Source organism: Triturus cristatus, chromosome 6 (genome assembly GCF_964204655.1).
Source record: "Triturus cristatus chromosome 6, aTriCri1.1, whole genome shotgun sequence".
Classification (NCBI taxonomy): domain Eukaryota; kingdom Metazoa; phylum Chordata; class Amphibia; order Caudata; family Salamandridae; genus Triturus; species Triturus cristatus.
This window is the reverse complement of record NC_140589.1, coordinates 1,924,029,359-1,924,054,267: the sequence shown is the minus strand read 5'-3', so window position 1 is coordinate 1,924,054,267 and position 24,909 is coordinate 1,924,029,359. Positions and strand designations below refer to the sequence as shown.

Here is a 24,909-nt window from a genome sequence, read left to right as displayed (position 1 = left end):
TTGTCGTCCAGTCACCATCCTCAGACAGACGGACAAACAGAGAGGGTAAACCAGTGCTTTGAGCAATACATCAGATGCCAAATTCTGAAAGCTCCTATGGATTGGGATGTGTTAGTTTGGATAGCTGAACTCTCATACAATAACAGTTATCATGTATCTATCAACACCACACCCTTCTTTTGCAACTTTGGCTATCATCCACGCATTATACCCTGCCCCGAATACTCCTCCTGTACAACCCCAGCAGCAATAGAATTGGTGCAGGAAATACAAACAATACATCAAACAACACATTTAGCCTTAGAACAGGCCAAGGCTAGGTATAAAGAAACTGCTGATGCACACAGAACTCCAGAAACAAAATACACACAGGGAGATAACGTATGGTTATCCTCGAAGAACCTGAAACTAAGAGGGTCTTGTAAATTCAAACCCAAATACATAGGCCCATTTGCTATAACTAAGGTGATTAATCCTGTAGCCATGAGATTAGAACTCCCTCCATCCCTAAAAATACATCCTGTGTTTCATGTGTCCCTATTGAAACCCGTGGAGCCGGGTACTCATCTTCCCACATCCCCTGCTCCAGTGACATTAGATGGGGAACTTGAATATGAAGTAGAGAAAATCATGGATTCCCGGAGAGTCAGACGTAAGCTCCTATACCGAATACATTGGAAGGGGTATGGAATAGAGGATCGCACTTGGGAACCAGCCAGTAATGTGCATGCCCCTCACTTAGTACGCCTCTTTCATAGACGACATCCAGACAAGCCTAGGCCGGTGGGAGGCCTATTGGGAGGGGTATACTGTCAGGATTGCCGTCTTCGTTCCGCTACAGATGACAGGATCCTAACGCGCATGTGCGTGGAGGTCAGGCAGGCAACAAAAGCCTGACTTCCACCGGGAAATGCGCGTTTGCGTCATATCAGTTTCCAGAAGCCACAGAGTCCTACGGTGCCTCCAGCGTTCCCGAACGGACGTCTTGTCCCCGACTTTGGAGAACCCTGTTCCCTTGTTCCGATTTCACAGCGCTGTGCGGAGAGTCAGTGCCGCGGAATCCATTGCCCTCCGTTCCTTGTTTTCGAATGCCCAAGCAATTTCGGTATCTTTCCGTTGTTCGGACCACGGGGTGAAAGGCAGTTCTGAAAACAGGTAAAGTGCATCGGGGGTTTCACTTGTCGACTGGATTGGATTTCCATCGACCGGTCGGACTACCAGGTGTCACTCTCTTGTATTTCGGGGCTGTCAATTGTCCTTGTGGGTGACTATGGAATATACTATGAGCCCTTAGTAATTGATCCCGGAACATTCCTGATATCCACCTTCGGTGGAAGAGACTTGATTCCATCTGTTGATTACCGATTTTCCACACCGAATATCCTGTATTGGAAGAGTCACGAAAAGAGGACACTGCAATTGCCAGAGGGGATACGGTAACAGCGAGTAGTCGCTGCTTTATTTTCCTTATCGTTTCTTTTTGTGGATTCAAGTATCCTGTTGGGTTATTATTTGAATGACAGAACAGACTTCTCTGATGGAAGAGCAGCCTGAGATCCGTTCTTGTTTATATCAGGATTCCTAATACATGGACAAACTATTGAATCAGTCCAGTAAGCATTAAGATCTGTTTATCTCATTTGTAAGACCTGAAGATTTTACATTATAGTAATTACCTTTCCTTCTGTCCCTTTGTAGTTCAGACCCCTAGTAGGGTGGAGCCCGTCCTGTTATAAGAGGAAGAAGGGTTGCTTTAAGGTATTTTTCCTTAAGGGGGTTTTCTTTAGACTTATTCCTCTCCTATAGTATAGATATTTATTGTTTGTTCTTTCCTTCTAGTTCCATTTGTGCGAGGACTCCTGGTTGGTGCCATAAGCTGAGAGATCCCTCCCTTACTTTCCTTGTTTTGTTTCCCTTCTTCCTCAGACCTCATATTGCTGCTTAGAGTCCGAAAGGCGCAGTACGGGGTTGGGGAAGTAGTGGACCTAATCATCAGTTCCAGGGCGCTTCTGCAGAAACAAACAGGTGAGCACCTGTACGATCCTGATAAAAGGGTGGGGGTCCCGTGGGGACAATTAGGAGGATGTGCCCGGCACAGTGGCGGGCGCATCCTGTTTTTTTACATTCTGCTTGGCGGTGCCGAAAGCAATGCTAAAAATACATGTTGTGCTGCTTTTCCAAGCACAACATGACAGGCCCCGCGCGGAGCCTGTCACGTTTTGCTTTGAAAGGCAGGGGGGGGGGGGGTGCCATAGCATAGGTACCCTCCATGGGGGCCCCCAAGCATACTCTGCAATGTCTGCATGCCTTTCCGTGGCCATGCCGCCACGCAAAGGCATTCCAAAACGCAGATTATATGGCTGGCGGTGTGTTCAGAGAGACACCACCACCATATTGAACCCATTTCCGCCTGGTCGACATGTGGGGGGTCTGACTCTTTTCTACAGGGATGGGGGGAGGTTTGCCCCTGCGGTGTCGGCGGTGAATACCACCGGCCCGGCGGGGGGAAAATATGCCCGCCATCCTAATGGGGCCCTAAGTCTCAACAGTACAGTATACATACAGTACACCCTTGCAGTGAGTGTACTGTCAACAATAGTTAAGGGTTATGAATATAACTTACCACCGCCCGCCACTGGTGCTGCCACTCCCCCAACCGCTCCATCGTCGGGATCTGCAGCAACTGCCGCATCCTCTCCCTCCGCGTCGCCTTCGCTGGCCCCAGCAATGGTGGTCGGTAGTGCGCCTAGAAAACATTACACATTTATTAGGCGTCATATACACCTCCACCTATTGATCAGTAGCAAGGTTGAACAAGCATTGGCATAGCCAATAGGTCTCGCCTTTGGGACCTTATAAGTATTTAATTATGCAGCACAATATCCTTGGTGCAACATCAACTGTTGCATGGCAAAACACTTATAATGTCTCAACGGCGAGACGTATTGGCTATGCCAATGCTTGTTTCCATTATTTTGGACACACCATGTGTTTTTAATTTGGAGCATTACGTAATGTTGAAGAAATTTGCTGCCTTGACATTTGATTTGTGCATACAATCCTGCCCTGATTCAGGGTGAAACGCGTTGGCTGCATGTGGTACTTTGTTTTCTTGAACTCCCCTAACAACCGTGTTCCGTCAAAAAACAACACATACAGATATTACTAAACGGTATGCTATACTAAATAATACATGACAACATTTTAGAAGACGAAAGTGGGAGATAAAAAAAATAATAATAGGGAGAATGGATTTCCACCATTGACTTTTATGAAGGCACCAAAATGGTAGGTTGTAACTTAGATAAATCATGTAAATTAAATAGTTTTAATGGATTATTGACTAAATTGTATTATTTTAATTGAGGGTAATGTTTATGAAATGAATGTGTTTGTATAATGTAATATTTGTTATGGCAAGTTTGGCTGAAAACAATAAACTGATTTGATTTGAATTAAAGCAAACACAATTTTAGGTGAGAAACAGCCAAAATATAGCCTTTTTTGGTTTTTAAATCGGGAGTCTCCCGTCTGCATCGGGTCTGTTGGCATGTATGCTAAATAGCACTCTGCCACCTACAAAATACAGGTAGGATAAAATGGGAGGCTGAACTGAGTGGGGAAATCCCCTTGGTAAAATGGGACATATATGGGAAAGTCCTGCTAAAGACACTATTTGCACCCAAAGAAAACTAACATCTAACATGGGCTTCAATTGGAATTCCATAGGGCATATTATCAAGCCTATTATCGCTGTTTTAGCGGCAGTTTTCTGCCGCTAAAGAGGTGATAATTTTATCGCCTGGCTTGATAATATGCCCCTTGGTTCCGCATTTTCACTGAATAGCCTACTTTATGAAATGCGATATGGGATGTGCAAGGACAGTTTAGCCAAGTATGACGCTATATATATGTATATGTGCTGGATAATTGTAATGTATGGAGTTAGTACATGTCCCGAAATGTATCAGCTTGCCAAGCTGGTTGTCGGCCTTTACAGAACACTGCACTTGTTCACCCAAAAGCAAACACACATGATGGTCATCTATAGTACAGCATCGGGTACACTCTCACATCTGGCCAAAACACTTGTTTACTTTGAGTGCTCTGCACGGCTGTACACTATGTACAAACTGGTAAACCACCGTGGGCGACTAAAAAAAAAAAAGTTTTTATTTTATTTTCCTTTAATTTGGCATATACCTTCTTTGAAAAGAAAAAAAGTGTATTCTGCTTCGATTGACTGCGCCGAACGCACAGGGCGCTCTGCAGATATTCAAAGACGGTGTGTCTGGCATTACATTATTTTCAGCCTTGGAAATGCCCATGTAACTAAAGCTGCTAATGATAAACGGGATCTCGCTGTTCTGCTGACTCGAGTATTTTATCTGTTTGCATGCGACTTTTTTTCCCCTTCATCAAACCTCATGACTAGTTTAAAAAGTGGAATATACCGTCTTTGAAGAGAGAGACTTCAGCTATGCAGAAAGAAAAAATGACACCTTTTTGTTTTAAAAGTAACTTTGGCTTTTTGATTTGGGGAACGGTGGACACTTGGCAAATGCTGGCGCTGGGTAGAGCGAAGAGTACTAAAAGAACTCGTATGCATAGGCAACCATGTCATGCAATTGGTTGTGAAATAGTTAAGTGTTCTTGTGCTTACGAAAACTCTTTATTGGCGTCGCTGTGAGATAAGTCATTATAATGTAGATTTAATTGAATGCACGCCACGAAGGCCGTTACATTTACTGTTTGCCTTTCTGCATGTGTTATTTCAGGTGGCTGCTCTGGAGAGACACTGCCGGCGGTTTTATGCTTCTTCACTTTGCGAAGGAAAGGATTTTAAACTGTGAGGAGTGCCTTTGATTCGCCTCATTACGAAAGCTATGGTATCTGAGCGGAACTGGTGGGATCTGGGCTAGTTACTGGCCTTTGAGTTAGAAGCTGAACCTGCTCTCTCTCTCTGGAAAACTTTCATTAACTTTTTTAACCGATTTAAGGCGGTAGAATCAAAGCTTCTAATAAGTTTGTGCCACCCATCCCACGACTATGGCGAATGTGGAGACCATGCCCACGATCACCTGCCGCATTAAAAACATTTTGCGCTCCCCATCCATCAAACTTCGAAGACACAAGCCAGGAGTTAAACAAGACAATCCCGGCGGAGCGTGGCGCGCGCGCTTGGCGGGGGCGGGGGTGCGCATTCCAGGCAGGGGAGCGGACCCTTTGAAGTAGGATGCCAAACGGATTGCATGGCGGCACGATGCACGTGATTGTGCACGTGCTCGCCATGCAATCCGCTTTTGGGAGCACTTTTGGGAGTCCCTTTACTAGAGTCTCGCTGAGCGATCGCTTACGCGATAGCCAGCGAGACCTAAAAATGAGTTAATACTAACATACATCACTAGCACAAATCAGGTAGTAGTAGAGTAGACACTAATAGTTATATATGGTCCCCCCTAGGGTCATTCTAGCCTTTGCTTAGTTAGCCCAAGCCATGCAACCATTTTACCTTTGTGTCTTTTATTTTTGCACATGTGACGTTACCGTGCAGCTTTTTGTATAAGACACCTTTGAGCCCTAATGACCTGCCTCACACTGCTACTGTCTACGTGCTGCGTACAAGCGGTCAACAAAAACATTAACAAGCCACTTTTCTATGAAGTACTGGTGTACTGTTAGCCCATATTGCTTATCCAGAAATGCTAAACTTTTTTGGCACGGCTGAGAAATGCTTGCAAGTTGCAATATACTAACGTGCACCATTTAATTTTTCGCATTAAAGACGGAAGATTCCCTTCTACGAACCAGAGCTTTGCAGAGCTTATGAATGATGCAACAACTACCAGTACTAGGTTCTTCTAAGGTGAGGGGTCCCTTCACTCAGAGATCTTCATTTATAAATTTATATAAACTAAATTCCTAGGGGATGGTGGTGCTGCCTTCCACCACTGTTCAGTTATCATGATTTAATTCCCAACTGTAAGTAAGTGTAACAATGTTTATTGTTTTAATGTTATTGATTTTCCGGTTGGTGCTGCATTATATAATAGAACAATGTACAGAGCTTCTCAATTCAAAACAAACATTTTGAACTTACATAGACTTGGTGGTATTTGGTGTGGACTAACTTACACGAGTGAGCAAATTAAAGGAAGGGTGTGCATGTGCATTGCTTCCACAACTGAGAGGTTGGGTGTGTTATGTTCTGGGTTGTCTACCTGTTGGGTATCTTGGGGGGAGGGTTCGGAGACCTAATAGTTATGACAAGACAGTACTATAGTCGAGCAGTGGAATTGTGGTGGGTTCTGAATTTCTGATTGAGGTGTGTGAGGAAGGTCCAACCTACCATCACCAACATCCTATTTTCTTGTGCAAAGGTCTGTGTATGTGCAAGATCCCTACAACAGTAGTAGTATGTCCTATAGGCTATCATATCAAAATAGTAATAAATCTGGTTGGGCATTTGTTGCTGTGAATTGTCAAAGCATCAAGATTAACAAAGACTCAAGATCAATAAGACTAGAAGTAGTACAAGAGGATGACCCAAAGGACTGGACTCAATGACTAGAGCTACTGGTGAATCTGAGTTTTATTACAACCTTTCAAATAAAGAGTGGCACTGGCCAACTGGGCAAGCTTAGCTACTACAGTACAGACAGACTGGTAGTGGTAGTAGTACTGAGAGTCATCATAGCAGGGGCAGGGATAACAACATTTTTGAAACCGTACAGATCGAAGGATAATTGTTGGTAAAAAATAGAATCGGGAAACTGAAACAATAGTTCGTGAAAAATATGGTGCAGTAAAAGTTATGGAATAAGAAATATTATTAAAAACAAGAAGACTTACTGGGGCCAGCAGAGGAGCCCTCATTGGTGTCCTCCTGGTGGTGGTGTTCTGGCTGTTGTCCCGCCGAATGCCCACTCCCTGTCTGTCTGCCCCTGGGTGCTGAAGAACATGAAAGATATAAGAAAGAGACAAACATTGATGGATGGTGTCAAACAAATAAAATATTTTTAAAGAACGGTCAAAAAACACTTATGTAAACAACAATTGCAATAACTAAATTGACCGATCTCATCTGGTCAACAAGTAGTATCGGGGGATTCGCGGATCGACTTCTTAAGTTACTATTTATCGACAGTAATCCAGTCTTCCATTCTCATTCCAGAATACTAAGTTACAACTAAGCCTAAGTACGATGTACCACCCGACCTAGCCCACCTATTCCAGGCGTCCCAATTGTACATTAAGTATGCATTTCCACTTCTTTTACTCCTCAACAATGCATATGGTCAAATGGAGGACACATGACTACATTTTTTGTATACACCAAATTTTGGGTTGATTGATTGATGCTGATGTTCTGCTAGTGCTAAGCCAATTACCACCACTCATTGAACAAACTAGAAAAGGTTCTAATAAAGACTGGCGTACTAGCAGCACGTCACTTAACTGAGGGGGCATCACGCATACCACTAACAAATTAGAAACTCATACAAAGTACCTAAACCTAAGTATCAATCCGCCCCTATCTCTTAGTGACAGGGCAAAGTAAGGAGTGGACTAGAGTCACTGTAGCATTACGTAACTTAATTTCTCTAAAATAAACTCTTTCAGAATCACGCTAAGCAAGTGCAAACGCAAAGTTGCAAACAAGTGAGATTAGTAGTAGTGCAGAGGAGCACCTGTGTCATAATCACAGAAGACTTTTAAACGTAATTAACCTGGAATGTAAGCAGCAACATTCTAGCTCATTGGAAGAAAAAAAAGATATTCGCAATATATAACACAGAGCAGAAGAACTGACACAAAGTAGTAATAATTAAATAGTTACTCACCAAGACCCGGGACCTCCACTCCTAGCAGGTCCAGCAGGTCCTGCTCACGGTCCAGGATGTCGGACCACCGGTGCATCAACTGCGTCTGGGTGCGCCAGACCCCAGAGCAGCGCAACACTGCCCGGCGCACCTTCCCCCACCGCTGACGACGCTCCCGGAGGCCGTACCCGGACCCAGGCCTGCCACCTGCTGCCAGGGTTGAGGGGAGGTGGCGCTGCACAAAGAAAATAAGTGCAGCCAACTCCACCTCCGCAAATAAGGCCCGTGCCTGCACCCTTTGTGGGTGCCGCCTTCCACAAGAAAGGCGGTCGCGGCTCTGGCTGCGACTACGAGCCCTACCCTTTGACATGGTTCTGGGACGGGGCTGGAAAGAAAAGGTGATAAAATTAGAGAAGTAAAGGAAATAAATAGTAGGCCTGGGCGAAAATTTCGTACCGTTCGCGGAAATTGCGATAATTTGACATTTTCGCGTTCCGCGGAAAGCGCGAAATTGTCAAAATTTCCGCATTCCGCAGCTTAGCGATAATTTGGTTCTTGCTCGCGCTGTAAAATAATACATTCTTGCGCGCGCGCGATCGCCTTACCTGAATCCCTGCATTCGCCGACAAGTTTTCTTGATCCGGTCGTGTTCTCCATGAGATGTTGTATTGTTTTTAGCCATTTGCGCTGTCTCGCGACAGTTCGCGCCTGCAGTGAAGTCATGCGTCGCGCGATCACGTCTTTCTTCTCGCGATCATGCACCGTGAGACAACTGAAAACAAGATGGCTGCGCCCGCGAGCAACCACATGGGTAAGTTGGCGAGCCGCAACCATGCAGAAAATCTCGCGAACATGCGGGAAAAAAACTTCCGCATCTTCGCGATATTTCCACGTGTTTGCGATCATTTTTAACATTTTCGCGATAATTTGCGAAAGTGGATTTCGCAAATTCCGCCCACCCCTAATAAATAGCAGGCAATAGAAAGAGTGAAAAAGTAGCTAAAAAACAAACAAAAAAGTCGACAAAAACCAAATATATAGAAGCAGGAAAGTAGTTAGAGAAATAATAAATAAGAAAGATCACAAAAAAGTGGCTTTAAACAAAGGATTGAAAAGATGCAAGGAGGATTCAAAATCAGGATCCAGAACCATGAAATAGAGTGAAAAACAAGATGGCCGCGCCCATTGCGACCACGTGCGCAAGTTCGTGCAATATTTTCTCCCCGAGCAAGCAAAAAGCAACGCGATCAAGTAAAGGCATTCGTGAACAGGAAATATCTACTGCGAACGGGTGCGAACATGCATTGCGCGACCCGGAACAGGAAGTAAGCATCGCGAGAGAGTGAAAACAAGATGGCCGCGCCCGTGAGCAACCGCATGCGTAAGTTGGCGAGCCGCGATCACGCAAAAAATACCGCGAACAGGCGGGAAAAAAACTTCCGCGTCTTCGCGATATTTCTGGCGTGTTTGCGGAGATTTTCAGCATTTTCGCGATAGTTTGCAAAAGTGAATTTCACAAATTCCGCCCACCCCTAATTCTAGCGCCCTGTGCCCAAAAGCGCACACCACGCCATGCGCGCGACGTCGAAAGCCCCGACAAATGGGCCAATACTTGATGGTAAAATGGTTCGAGGATCTTTCTGCCTTACACTCAGAGGTCAGACCAAGCCAAACCTTCTGTCGCATAGTGATATCATAACTCGCCCCGGAAGAATAAGTGCTTCACCAAGGCAACAGAAACGCACTGTCCCACGTGAACAACCGGCAGCCTGCACCGGTTCCAGGGACCACACAACTCACAACACAGGAGTTGGACTGTCGGGGCGAATCCGCCCAGCCCCTCCCTTCGGGGCAACCCTCTTCCGCCATGACCTCGCTGGTGAAAGATGCCACAGGGCACACAGAAGACCCAAAACGCAGCAACATCACTGCAGACAACACCCCATGCTACAGCAGTACAAGACCTCGTCGCTCTGATGGAAGTTCCTTGAGGCCCAGCTCCCACATAGCGCATGCTCCTCGCACGATGCTGCATAGCTGATGCGGCGTGGGCAGCGGAGAACCGCATGCGACTAAACTATATTAATTGCTAATGTACTGATTTATTTTCTATTAGCTTTGTATAGCGCAATCTGGGTCGGAGATACTGGTGCACTTTACCTCGGCGCCAGTTCAGTTACTTTACCCAAGCCCATATTTATTTGTTGTATCACAGGCTGTTACGCCTACATCAGGCTACATCAGCCTACATCAGGCTCGACCTGCACTCGCAGCTCGGCCGCGTTGGCCTTACACCACGGCCCGACCGTGAGGTGGGGGTGGGGAGCAGGGGAATTGCGACCGAGATCAGCTGCTTCCGGCCTCGTGGTGAAACAGGTAATTTTAGTGCTGAAAGCAGCTTCTAGCGCTCACTCCTTATGGCCCTCGGCCTCGTGATTCGACACACTGCCCGTACCACTATACCACTATACCTAAATTTCCTGCGTGCTTCGTGGTCAACATTCTGAAGCTACAGGTACCCCCCAAAACGGGAATGTCTGAGTTGGGGAAGAGGGACCGGGAAGGCTAACTTAGTATTCCCCTCAGGGAAACTATGCCATGCAATCTGTTGCACGTGACAGAGGTGGCACCTATCCCCCTGGGAACTACAAACACCACCTTGCAAGGGCGGGGGGGGGTAGACTGTCCGGGATTCCTGGCGCATTCGGGCCACAACTGGGCTCGGCGCAACATGACACCATTAGGAAGACGTGGACATGGAGTGTCCAGCCAGCGTGCTGCTCCCTTGCCCCCCCTCCCACTCACCCCATCAGAGGCCCGCACTCGACTCGCAGTACCTAAACTATTAGGTCCATGCGGATCCGAGCAGGGGCCCGGGTGCGAGCGGGCATCAGACCAGTATGAGCAGGGTAGGAGGCAGGTTACCACCTACTTACCCAGGGCGCTGAGACTGCGCAGGATGTGCATGGTCTCAATGCGCGGCTGCCTACAAGGCCACCGGCGGCCCTTTGCCCTGCAGACCCATGGGCCTGCACGGGGACTCCCCCTTACTCCAGATATCCCCCATCAGCAGTGGAGGTGGGGTCAGTGACCCTGTAGAGACCCAGCCCCCGCCAGTGCACAAACAGGCGAGCCTAGGTTAGTCTCCCTCCTACCAGGTTGGAGGCCGGAGACGGCCCCTGGGAGACAGGCACCTACACCGTAGCCCCAGAAGCCTCCATAGCCGCAACAGCTAGGGGCCCCCGCGCCAAATACCAAGGACGGGGAAAAAGCTCTTATGCCACCATCCGAGTATGACCCCGGGAGCTGCCCCAACCCCCCCCACAAGGCAGACCACGGCCGGGCCGTCCATTCCTAGATGCTTCCCAAGTAATTGGGAGACAGGGCGAGGGGGACCGGTGGGGAGGGGGCTTATGCACTCACTGCACTAAAAGATGCCAGCAGCTCCGCGGGCCACATCTAAACAGCGTTGGGTAGTAGGCAAAGAGGGCACCCAGTGGGCAGGGAGAGGTATATGTACCTCACCCGCCCCCTGTACCCGGAAGTGACGCGGCACACCGGACCCCTGAGGGTCCCAAACACTGGGAGGCTGCCTCCTGTGCCTCTTGTGACACTAATGCGGCCGCCCTCTTAGCAGGTCCCTTTCGTGGACCCCGGGCACCCTGCATTCACTACATAAAACAGCCCGCATGTTTTGGAGGTTAGAGGAGCCGTTCGATGGGGCCGGCTATAGGTGGGACGAGAGCAGAATCTGAAATGCAGGTCTGTGCAAGCTGAGCTTACATCATACAGAGAGGGTCTCTCTGCTTTTAGGTGTGGGGTCTCACTGCCACCTGCAGAGATCACACAGATAATAATAACATTATCACAAAGCCCTCAGGTTGGAGCTAGCAGCAGATAGAGAATCATCTTTATCATGACAAATATTAATATTGTTTTCACAATGTTCGTGATGCCAGTTGTCCGATTCTGTATCATCTGTCTCCTAATAGCAGCACACATGCTCCATGTTCGAATACGTTAGTTTAAATAAATATATTGTAAACTTTTATCGTGTCTTTCATGTACTTACCAAAGGAATGCATGGATAAACGAATGAAAGGGTAAGATTTGTTTCCACAATCCCGTGGGGAGTCAGTGTCATATTCGAGGTTGCCACAATCACTTGTTACTCTGGACAGTTTAGGAGCCCAGAAGCTTTAAGCCCGGCCTGGCGTCTACTGATCCCCAAGACCATCTCTCTTCCTGCTCCTCCTGGACCAAGACTAAACTGACCCCTCCGAGGCAAATACACTCCATCCTTCCCAACCCGAACAGAGATCCCTCCCGCAATCCGAGATGCAGCATTTCTGACAACCTCACTAGGGTGAACATCACCCAGACTTCTTCCCCCTCGAATCCGCTTCGTCTCAAGTGTGTACTATTAAATTGCAGATCAGCCAGTAAACACGCCTCCGATATCTTTGACCTCATCAAACACAATGATTTAGATATTATCATCCTCACCGAAACTTGGCTAAATCCCGCTTCTACTCCTATTTTAGACCTCCTAGTACCTCTCACTCATGATATAGTCAGGCTTGACAGAAATTTGAAATTGGGTGGTGGTCTAGCCTGCATCTATAGGAACACTCTCTCGATCTCACAGGTGGAGTCCGCTCCCCCCTCCTCGTGTGAATACCTCTGTCTCAGCATCTCAAGTAAGAACCTACCGATCTGTAAACTTCACACCTTTTAGCACCCACCGGGAGATAATCTCCCTTTCATTGAACAGTTCATGGAAAATGTTGACTCTGCAGTATCACAAATCTTCCTAGGGGACTTCAACCTGCATTGGTCCAAACACAATGAGCCCGCAGTTTCCTGCCTCAAATCATTTCTAAATTATCATGATTTGTCACAGCACTGTGATGAACCAACCCACACGAAAGGGGAAATCCTTGACCTCATCATCTCCAAGGAACAGACCATCTCTTTAGAATCCATAACCCTTTGTGACTGGTCGGACCATAACAGCATCCTCTTTTATATAAACAGGGAGGTGATACTGAGGAAGGCTCAACTGCTTAAATCAAAGATTTGGAAACAAGATCTCAGATCAATAAACCACGACAAACTAGCTGCCCAATGTAAATCCATCCTTTCCTCCATGCTGACTTGGTTGAGGTTCAAACTCTCACGGACCACTACAATTCGAGCATCGCCAAAATCATGGACGACTTTGCTCCACTCCAGCTTAAAAATACTTCATCAAAAATTTCCAAACCGTGGTATAATGAAAAGTTAAACTTAAACTTAAACCCAACGTCGCAACCTTAGAGCAGCAGAACGTTCCTGGCGTTCCAATCTCTCCTTGGATCAACTAAAACTTCTGAGAGATGTCAGAAGCCTCTACAATAAACAGATCAAGAAAGGTTGACTACTTCAGATTACAACTAGACCAAGTGGCAAATCGCCCCAAGAAACTCTTCGAATTGGTCAAACACCAATCTGTTACTGCTCCAAGCCTCTCTGATATGAGTGGCAACCCACCCTCTTGCGAGGAATTTGACGCTTTCTTCACGGAGAAATCACGACTCATCTCTATTGACCTCGCCTCTAAGAAGGACCTATTGCACCCCTTTTTATCTGCCTTGCCCTCTAACTTCCCTGAAAAGCGTATCCCGACCGTCTTTGACGCTAAGAACAATGCTTCATGGGGCTCCTTTTCCCCTTTTAGTGAAAAAGACATTGAAAAAATTCTCCAGACTATCAACCCGTCTAACCACTTTGGTGACCCCCTGCCTCCGGCCATCTTCAAAGAGATCAAGAGCGCTCTCATCCCCACCTGGATCAGGATTGTAAATGCCTCTTTATGTCCAGGCTCGAACCCCGACTGCCTAAAAGCAGCCCAGGTCTCGCCTATTTAAAAACATCAACGCTGACAAATCGGATCTCAACAACTTCCGTCCTATCTCCAACATCCCCACTCCTTGATAAATGTGTCCAATCCCAGCTTCTTACTCACACTGAAAATTACCAACTCCTAGGCCATCATCAATCCGGTTTCCGGAGGGGTCACATCACTGAATCGGCCCTCATACACATTTTTGATGACATCCTGAAAATGCTTGACAAAAACGAATCCTGCCTTTTGATCCTCCTTGACCTTTCCTCTGCATTTGATACGGTTAACCATGACATTCTCCTATCCATCCTACAAAACAGAATGGGTTTCTCAGTTCGGGTGCTCCACTGGTTCTCATCCTTCCTTCTTCACAGATCTCAAAGAGTCAAGACAAACCACTCTCTCTCTTAGCCCTCCCCAGTACTTATGGGGGTCCCCCAAGGATCCGCCCTTTCTCCTATCCTCTTCAACCTTTTCTTGGAACCTCTTGCTAACTCACTTTACTCCATGAACATTCTCTTCCACATGTATGCCGACGACACACAACTCTATTTGAAAATGTCATCCCCGGATAACATCATCTCACTAAATTCTATCCTCACGTCGACTCAAAATTAGTTAACAGAGAACCATCTCCTGCTCAACGCTTCTAAAACGGAGTTCTTGATCATCTCCCCGCCGAACCACACCCCCAAGATCGATCTCTGAATGTCTCACCTCACTGCTCTCAACTGCACTCCGATCATAATAGACTCAGCCAAATCACTCGGAGTCACAGTGGACAAGCACCTGAGTATTAAGACTCATATCAGCAATGTTTGTAAGGGAGCGAATCACTTGACGAGGACACTCAGAAATATCAAACCCTTCCTGCCACAAAAGGATTTCAAGCAGGTGGTACAAGCGCTTGTCTTACCAAGATTAGATTATGGCAGTACAACTCTCTGTGGCCTTCCTAAATACGCCTTGGCTCCACTTAGGGCCTCGCTGAACTCTGCAGCAAGACTGACTACAGGCTCCAAACGAAATGAGCACATATCCCCAGTCCTTAAATCTCTCAACTGGCTACCCTTTGAAGCACGAATCCAGCTAAAGATTGCAATCCTGGCGCACCAAGCCCTTCACTACCATACTCACACGTATCTGGCGCAAAAACTTGAATTATCCTGTGAGGAGAGGGCATCTAGAAGCGCCTCTACTCTCCTCTTGAAACCTATCATCCTTAGGAAAAAAAGAACTTGTCACCGAGCCCTCTCTGGTGCTGCCCCTAAAATATGGAACTCTCTTCCCCCGGATGTACGCAGACTCTCCTCGACGACGGCCTTCAAACTGGAAGCCAAAAGATTCCTAATGAACAAATTCTTACCATAAGGGGTGGAGGCACTCATAAGGCGGTTGTGACACAACTAACAGTCACGGATCATCTCTTCTGCATAATATTATACTCTATACGTGTACCATTGTTTACTGTTTTGCATTTTTTTTCCATTTGTTGTGTACATTTCATTTTGTCCTCTCTTCCAACTTATTGTAAAGCGCTCTGATATCCTTCGGGATCTTGTTCGCGCTATATAAAACTTTATAAATAAATACAATAAATAAGGTAAGGCACTGTGGGCTAACCAGGGAACAGGCAGACAGGTACTCACAGTGTAGAGGGCCGTAGCCCATTCATTGTGATGTCCTGTCTCCTCACATACACAGCCCTACTGTTGTAGCAGGATCCGTATAACACCCCCCTCGGCCCATCTACGCGCTTCTGGTTCTGCCAACGGACTGCACAGAGACTGGCCCCCCCAACCACTGCAACTCAATCCCTGTGCCTGTTGATAGGAAACTGAAGACGGACCCCCAGTAGCCATACATGTCCCTATTGACTCTGTATGTGACTTTGCCTCCGATGGTCACTTTAAGGCCTCGGAGGTCATTTTCCGGGGACGTTACCCAAGCATTTAGACACGTGGCCACTCTTGCCATTCGATATGGGTGACAGAGGCAGACCAAGGGCACGGCCAGCCCCCCCCTCACCAATGTCTTGTTCTCTGGACCGCTAGGTACCAGAGGACCTGCCCACCCTGCAAGGCTGCCCCACTTGACTAGGAAAACTGCTGTATTCCGGTCTTCCCCGACTACAAGATACAGACTCAGAGCTCCTCCTGTGTATCGCCTCCGTGACCTCCGTGGACTGGAAAGAAGCATCCTAGGACCGGTTTCGGGGTTTCACCCCTCTTCAGCCAGGATAGCTTGATTACAGTGGCATGGAGGGTACAGGACTCACGTCGGAGCATACCCGTCCCACTCGGGGTGACAAATGCAAAAAGAACTATTGATGGACAGAATGCAGAACAATGTCGTACATTTACCCCAGTACGGAGATCTGGGCCTAAATCCATCGTTTCTTTGCTCACCATGCCATTCCAGTTTGGACCCAGCCATATGCAAATCAGTCTTGACCCTGCGCCCAATGGGAACAGTCCAGCCCGAACTGCCAGGCCAGGTCCTCCCTGGACTGGAAACAAGCATTCTAGGACCGGTTTCAGGGTTTCACCCCTCTTCAGCCAGGATAACTTGATTCCAGTGGCATGGAGAGCACGGGACTCCCATCTGAGCATACCCGTCCCACTCGGGGTGACAAATGCAAAAAGAACTATTGCTGGACAGAATGCAGAACAATGTCACCACCAGTACAGAGATCTGGGCCTAAATCCATCGTTTTTTTGCTCACCATGCCATTCCAGTTTGGACCCAGCCATATACAAATAAGTCTTGACCCTGTGCTCAATGGGAACAATCCAATCCGAACTGCCAGGCCAGGTCCTCCCTGGACTGAAAACAAGCATCCTAGGACCGGTTTCGGGGTTTCACCCCTCTTCAGCCAGGATAGCTTGATTCCAGTGGCATGGAGAGCACGGGACTCACGTCTGAGCATATCCGTCCCACTCGTGTGACAAATGGAAAAAGAACTATTGATGGACAGAATGCGGAACAATGTCATACATTCACCCCAATACAGAGATCTGGGCCTAAATCCATCGTTTTTTTGCTCACCATGCCATTCCAGTTTGGACCCAGCCATATGCAAATCAGTCTTGACCCTACGCCCAATGGGAACAGTCCAGCCCGAACTGCCAGGCCAGGTCCTCCCTGGACTGGAAACAATCATTCTAGGACCGGTTTCAGTGTTTCACCCCTCTTCAGCCAGGATAGCTTGATTCCAGTGGCATGGAGAGCATGGGACTCATGTCTGAGCATGCCAGTCCCACTCGGGGTGACAAATGCAAAAAGAACTATTGATGGACAGAATGCAGAACAATGTCATACATTCACCCCAGTACAGAGATCTGGGCCTAAATCCATGTTTTTTTTGCTCACCATGCCATTCCAGTTTGGACCCAGCCATATGCAAATCAGTCTTGGCCCTGCGCCCAATGGGAACAGTCCAGCCCGAACTGCCAGGCCATGTCCTCCCTGGACTGGAAACAAGCATCCTAGGACCGGTTTCATCCCTCTTCAGCCAGGACAGCTTGATTCCAGTGGCATGGAAAGCATAGGACTCATGTCTGAGCATACCCATCCCACTCGGGGTGACACATGCAAAAATAACTATTGATGGACAGAATGCAGAACAATGTCATACATTCACCCGAGTACAGAGATCTGGGCCTAAATCCATTGTTTTTTTGCTCACCATGCTATTCCAGTTTGGACCCAGCCAAATGCAAATCAGTCTTCACCCTGCGCCCAATGGGAACAGTCCAGCCCGAACTGCCAGGCCAGGTCCTCCCTGGACTTGAAACAAGCACCCTAAGTGCGCCGGGTATGCTCAGATGTGGGTCCCGGGCTCACTGTGCCACTGGAATCAAGCTATCCTGGCTGAAACCGGTCCTAGGAGGCTTGTTTCCGGCCCAGGGCGGACCTGGCTTGGCAGTTCGGGCTGGACTGTTCCCATGAGGCACAGGGTCAAGACTGATTTGCATATGGCCAGGTCTAAACTGGGGTAGCATGGTGAGCAAAAGAATGATGGATTTAACCCAGATCTCTTGACTGGGGGTGAAAGTTTTCATTTGTTCTGCATTCCGTCCATCAATTGTGTGTCTTTTGCATTCTGAAAGGGAGGCAATAAATAAGAGGAAAACATTTTTTCTTTAATATGGGGCTTTCTATGTGTCCTTAATACAATTGGCTTGCGTTTTACGCTTTTGGGCAAAAAACGATCTTGATTAGAAGTGGGGAGGTGAGCAGGGGAACCAGTATCTAAGAGGAAAGTTGGAGTGAGTGGTGGTGCTCCCAGCGTTACCAGTCCGGTTACGGGCATTGGTTTAGTCTTCATTCCTGAAGCATGACTGTCCCGTGATCCGCTAGTTTTCCCGCACCCCAATGTGTGACTCCTATGATTTACTTGGTGCCCAGTGACCTTTAAATGTCTGATTAGGAGTGAAATTTAAAACGGTGCAGTCAGGAACTTAGCGTTCTTCCTGTTGCTTCTGTCCGCATACCTTCAAATGTATCCAATGTGGCACAGTGAATTTCCGTCCACTGTTCTCGTCTGTTCTCCTTTTCTTGCGTTCTCACGTCTCACAGCGCAGCCAGCATGTTGGACCCGGCCTCGTGGCGTGGTCCCGAACCCTCCTACCAGACTAAACGGGGGCTACCCGACTCCTTCTGGGTCCCCCTGGATTGTACCCCGCTACCCTCCAGCAGTCGCGACGCCACCCGCCCCTGGCCTCGGTCCCCGTGAAGCCCTGACCTCAAGGCGCCAAGACCTGACCGGAGGGGGTCGAGTGGCCACTCCACAGATTCCGGAGGAGGAGAGTTTCGATGGGGCCTCCAGCCGTCCCCCGACGCCTGGTTGTGATCGCCCTCCGGCCTCACTGGGCGCTGGCTCCACCCCCCCGCTGGGTGTCTGGACGCTCTTCTCCCGGCCCCTCCGACCTCCCCAGGCGCGAGGGTCCGGACATCAAAGGGCTCCAGACCTATATCTGGGGCAGCCCAAAACCAGGACGGCAGTTGTATCCAGGAGTCGAGAGCCCTGCTGATCGGATCGCGGCTGACCCTACAGAGAGAGACTCATTGCCTGGAACTTGGAACTCGAGCCCTGCTGACTGCGTCGCGGCTCCCCCTTGCTGAGAAGAAGACCCTCACGGAACCATCGGAGCCCTGCTGACCTCGTCGCGGCTCGACCTCGCAGAAGTAACCATCGGAGCCCTGCTGACCTCGTCGCGGCTCGACCTCGCAGAAGTAACCATCGGAGCCCTGCTGACCTCGTCGCGGCTCGACCTCATCGAGGCAACCCTCCGAGCCCTGCAGACAACGTCCCGGCTCCCGGAACCCCCCCAGATCGAGGATTGAGAGCTGAGCGCAGGGTGTTCCCGTACCAGGCTGGTACTGAGACTGTCCCGCTACCCTATCCCTGAACGACCCCGAGACTCTTTGGGATCCCTCGATCCGCCTGTAAATATTGCCACAGAAACCTGCCTTTTACTACCGATAAAGACTTGTGAGAATTGATACCCTTGTTGTGTCCCTTTGCGGTGGTGGGGGTGCTTGGCTGGTACGATCATAGGGGAAGGACCTCGCCCAGGAGGCTTCTCAGCGGCGCTCGGCTACTTTCCTATGGAACGGTGGCTCTCGGGGTGGTCAGTCCGACACCCTCTGACTCCCCGGAGAGCGCCCTTCTAACACAGCATATGTTTAGCAGCCCGGTTGAGATCCATCTCACTGTTTTGTTGAAAAATGGATGGCTTCACTTCCGCTCCCTCACGTTGAACGTGGGCACGCACAGCGCGCATGTGCTGCGTGTTGTCTGGCTGTCGCTTTCTTCATTGTTACGGCCCGGGTTGCCTTGATGATAGTACATGTTGTAGCTGCGTTCCATAGGATTAGAAATAAACAGCCCATATTTGTATTGGAGCGGAAGGCTTATTTTATATCTTTTTAACCAAATAGCAAGGGAACCTCATCTTTTATTTCCTCATTGTCTGCATACTTTTATACAACCATATTACATGTGTCGAAAGTGTCTATCCGGCTGACTTTTTCCTATCGCTCTGTGTAGACGAAAAATGTTTGCCCTGCTCGCAGCTCTTTATGGTAGAACTAATATAGTAAAATCTGCTTCTAATAATCCCAAGTCGTCATGATTAATGCCATCTCTAGTCTTGTAGGTACACCCCCACATTTACAGTCCAGGCTAGTGCAGAATGGGGCAGTATTGTCTTCCCAGTGCTTTATGTGTTTATACCGCTAATGTGCCAAACACAGTCTTCCTGACTTGTTGATTTGTAACAGTCATTTTCTCATACACAGTGTTTTATCTCATTCATTTAGTTCATGCCATTTTCTATCGTGCTCAGATACATTATAGTGTTTGCTTCAAATCTTGATAGTAAACTGTCGATGTTGTTTCCAGTTATATGCTTTAGAACTGTTCATTTTATGTCATTTGGACCATGATTTTCTTCAATGCAGTGTGCTACCATCGGTGCGTTTGGTATCTTGCATCGTATCCTTGATCGGTGTTGGGTTATTCGCTTCTTTATAGGCTGTGTGGTTTTGCCAACATAAGCCTTTGAGCAAGGACATATGATGCAATAGATAACATTGTGTGTTACCATTCGTGAACTCTTCGTGCTTCCCGAATTTGTTTCCATACGTAAACTTAGTGTCTTCAATCGTGCTGTCGCAGGACTTGCAATTACCGAATCTCTTATGTCCTCTGATGGGTGGTAAAGACAACATGGTTCGAATGGACGGAGTGGTATTCTTTTTTACAGTATTCGCCCGCACTAGTTTGTCCGTTATGCTCTTGTTCTTCTTCAAGGCAAATATGGGAATTTGTTCCAGTCCCTTCACAGTGTTCCAGTTCTTTCGTACAATTTTTTTCACTTCAGTAGTTAAACCTGACAAGTGTTGAAAAAGTCCTTATGTATATACACAAAAAACAGAGGTGTATGTTCTAAATGTGTTGGGTGAAAGAAACCCTCATTTCTTAAAAATAGAAAGAAGAATTCAAAAAGATTGAAGCTCAGAGTTAATAAAAAGGACTACTGTGGCACAAGTTAAGTTGTATTTGTGGTCTCAGAGGCATATTCTGTTGATACTGTTATATTGATTCCAGCCTCTGAGTTTCCGGTACTGAATCCTCCCCCCTGTTACCAACTTTTTCAGTCCCGGGAGCACCTGGCCTGGCAGCTCAGGCTGGACTGTTCCCATGAGAGGCAGGATCAAGACTGATTTGCATATGGCAAGGTCCAAACTGGGGTGGCATATTGAGCAAAAGAATGATGCTCTTTGTCAGCGCCTCCTGGCATACACAAAATTGCTGTAAACCAACCCAACTGAACTGTGCATGAGTATGCTGCCTGGTCTCTTCCCCTTTTCCGTCAGCTGGGGAACTCGACAGGGCTGCCCCTATCCCTTATCTTTTTCTCCATAGAGATGGAGCCACTGGCTCACCGTCTTTGGCTGAAGGGCTATCATTGGGGTGTCCCTCTAGATGATACCATTCACACAGAATCACTGTATACGAACGACCTTTTACTATAGCTTCAGGATGCAGCCACGGACGCGGACTCAAATGCTTCAATTTTCCAGTGCTTTGAAGAGGTAGCTGGTCTAAGAGTCAATTTGGGGAAGTAATGTGTCTTTCCGCACCTGCAGGATGCCCCCACAGGCCATACGCCTAGACTGAGAGCCTTTAACCTGGACGACTTTGGTGGTCAGGTACCTTGGCATTATATTATATCATTTGCAGCAGGATCTATTTGAGGGCAATTTACAGCGGGTGGTTACGGCCCTCAAGTCCACAATTCCGGCAGCGATTGTCACTCACTCTCGAAAGCAAGATGGTACTTTCTGGGGGCGTGGTCAACCGGCAACGAAGATGGACGCAAGTTAGAAGAGCTCCGGCGGCCAACTGCAAAGTCCCACACCATCTGTAAACAGATCCGCATAACAGGGGCCAAGTCATGTGCTAATAACACCTGGCACCCCACTAGGAAGACACCACCAGTGGAGAAGCCCGAAACCACCAGCGGAGAAGCCCAGCAACAAGCAGAAAACACAATCCGGCCTGGTCGAACGAATGAGCCAGGTCCTCTAGTAACCATCCCTGCAGGGTAGCAGAAAGGAAGAGAGGCTCCCAGAACCCTATCTGATTCACAGGAGAAGCTGATTGTGCAGCAGACCAGAGCACTTGGATAGGCAGTGTCTGGACGGACCCAGTTAGAGCCGCAACAAGTCATGCCTTTCAGCGCCACCCAACTGAATATCGTATAGTCACACGGTCCTGGCAGTGATGCTAAAAAGCGAGAAGGCAAGAGAGGTGGCAAGTGCATACACGACCTGAAGCGCATACACGATCCAAGGGCACATTTGCACTAGAGGGAAGCAGATTTGTCACAGTTAATCTCCCCCTTTCTTTACACCCTCGGAGGGGCACAGGGCCACCATACCTCCTTTGTCGGACCAGACCAGAGTCGAATAGCATTGCGGCCAACAGAGAGGCCGAACAGTGACAGATTCACCTGCGAAAGGCAGTGGCAGGCGAAGGGAGCAGCCAGCATATATGCTTTAAGAAAAGACCAAATGGGTGACTACACCGTGTGAGTGATTACCTACTCTGCCAATCACATGTGACCAGTAACTTGGAAGTACTCAGAGCCATAGAAGGTGATACGCTGCAATAAGATATAGGAGACAGATCTCACCCCCCTCATTGACTCATTAAGTGTGGGGACTTTCTACCACTGTAAACTGAATCCAATTAAATAGTGAGACTGATTAGGAGGCACCAACAGGCCGCACGGACACCTGAGTGGGACCGCAGGCAGGCAGCGGGAACCTCCCTGCTATACGCTCAGCTACAAGTACCCTCCAGAAGCGCAAGTGAGAGCAGATAAAAATGACGGGAGGGAAAGCAGTACGTAACTCCCACCAGAGTAAACTCGACAAATTTACATGGCAGAAAAATCCAGAGACGGTAAACCACCCACAAGATCAAAAACAGGACACAACATTGCCAGCTGGGGAAACCCAAGACCCTACACTTCGTGACATAATGACCGCCATCACTGCGGTGCGATCCTCCCTAGAGATCAGCATAGAAACAGTTGCAACAGAGGTCTCGTTAATCAGGGCAGACCTCCAGAACTTGGGAATAAGGGTTACTGAAATGGAGAAAAAAACTACCACATTGCAAACTGACACCAAGGCTCTCTAGAGACAAGTCGACGAGTTGCAAAGATCAAGCAAACTTCTTGAGGACCAACTGGATGATTATAAAGGGAGGTCCAGGTGAAATAATGTCAGGATCATTGGAGTTGCAGAACGAGCAGAGGGGCCGGCAATGCGTCTCTTTGTGGAGGACCTGATCCACAAACATATACAACATCGCGGGCTTCTAATTACTTATCAGTGGAAAGGGCACATCGAGTGCTAGGTGGCAAACCCAAACCGGGAGCTCCCCTGCGACCTATCCTGGCTCGTATTTCCAATTTCTGTGACAGAGATGTCATATTGCAGATGGCATGTAGTGCCCCTTTAGTAAAATATGAGAACAGCACCATATCCTTTTGCCCGGTCTTTACTATCAAAGTGCAGAGACAAAGGAGAAGCTTCCTAGAGGTAAAGAAAAACACTGAGAGATGAAGGAATCAAGTACGCCATGCTCTTTCCTGCTAAATTGCTTGTGGAGGCAGAAGGGAAATCCTGTTTCTTCCCACAATCTGAGGAGGTATGGGAATGGATGGATGGGTGACGACGAGTAGGAAATCCGAACCCCAATGCAAAACAATTATCAGAGACTGAGGAAACTGATGAGAGATGCGGAACTAGAATTGGCCAGAGACCAACAGAACGAGGAAATACCTCAGGAGGAGGAATAAGAAAGTACTAACTCTCTTAGACTGGATTTGATACACAATGTAATATATATCAGAAAATTAAAGGTGGAACCAGCGGATAAAATGCAGACGTATTGGTACGTGGGAAAAGATCGAACATTCGTGGCAGGCGTATCTGAAACAGAAGTTCATGAGAGACAATGGACATTCTCCTACGAGTTTGGTACCCTCTAATATATACTTTTCTGCGGTGGGAGAGTGGGATGCCCCATAGGCTAGGCCATAGCCCTCTAGTTTAAGTTGGGTAGGGACGACAGGCGCTCTGCAAAATTTGGGTCCGTCATGCAGGGAGGCAGGGTGGGAGTAAACTAGTTTCCCAGTTGAAGTTAAATTGTTCTATAGTTTGTATAAGAGCATTCAAACAGAGACAAATTCTAAGGTTCGCCTCTGACTTCACTTTTATACAATACACATGGTAATGGCCAGGTCTGACTACATACCCCATGTACAACTTAGCAGTAAAACTTGATGCAAGGCAATTGACAAGCGCCTCTATTCTTGACCTGTCTTCTCTATCTGGGGAGGGAAGGCTTGGAGGGTAAGCACAACCAACACATGATGGACAAACCATCTACCCCCACACTCAAGATACTGTCCTTGAACGTTCACGGAATAGGCAACAAAATAAAACGAGGTAAAATGCTACAATATATCAAACGGAAAGCACCCGATGTAGTCCTCTTGCAAGAAACCCTCCTATTCGGTAACACATGTAAGGCCTAGACGGAGGGGGGGTTACTGCTTAGTGTCACTTGCGGTGTTCACTTTGGGGTCTCGAGGGGTAGACCATATTACTGAGGAAAAACTTCCCACTCATAGTGGAGAATAAATGGACCAACACCAAGGGCCGATTTACGGCTATCGCTGGCATCTGGGAAGAGAGGACAATAAACATAGTATAGGTATATATACTGCCAGCATTACATTCGGTGGGGCTGCCGGAGTTGAGAACTCTGCTACTTGGACTGCCCGAGGGGGAACTCTTGGTTGGAGGGGACTTCAATGCGACGATGTGCGAAGTTTTAGATCGAAATCCCCCAGAGGTGCGACAAACCGACTTTCTGACTTTCTAGAGGCAATGGGGAGGATTCACGTTTGGCAAGCACATAACCCACTATTGAAACAATACACCTTTTATTCAGGGGCACATAATAACCACTCACAAATAGATATTTTTCTTAAGCTAGCAGACAGATTGCTTAACTTCCAAGATGTGCGACAACTAGCATAAGGAATCTCAGACCACTCGCCTATCTGGGCGCAATATCAGCTTAACAGAGCACAAATCAGCCAGTCC

At 47.8% G+C, this 24,909-nt stretch overlaps 1 protein-coding gene across 1 annotated transcript in view; it reads right to left on the bottom strand.

The window, feature by feature from the left end:
- LOC146822490 (uncharacterized) overlaps positions 1 to 24,909 on the bottom strand; it is a 144,089-nt gene that overhangs the window by 5,719 nt on the left and 113,461 nt on the right. Inside the window, exons 3-4 of the mRNA XM_085613601.1 lie at positions 6,853 to 6,951; positions 2,624 to 2,746 (exon numbers count right to left, since the gene is read on the bottom strand). Coding sequence (XP_085469727.1) covers positions 2,624 to 2,746; positions 6,853 to 6,951 — 222 coding nt within the window. The remainder of the gene's footprint in view (positions 1 to 2,623; positions 2,747 to 6,852; positions 6,952 to 24,909) is intronic.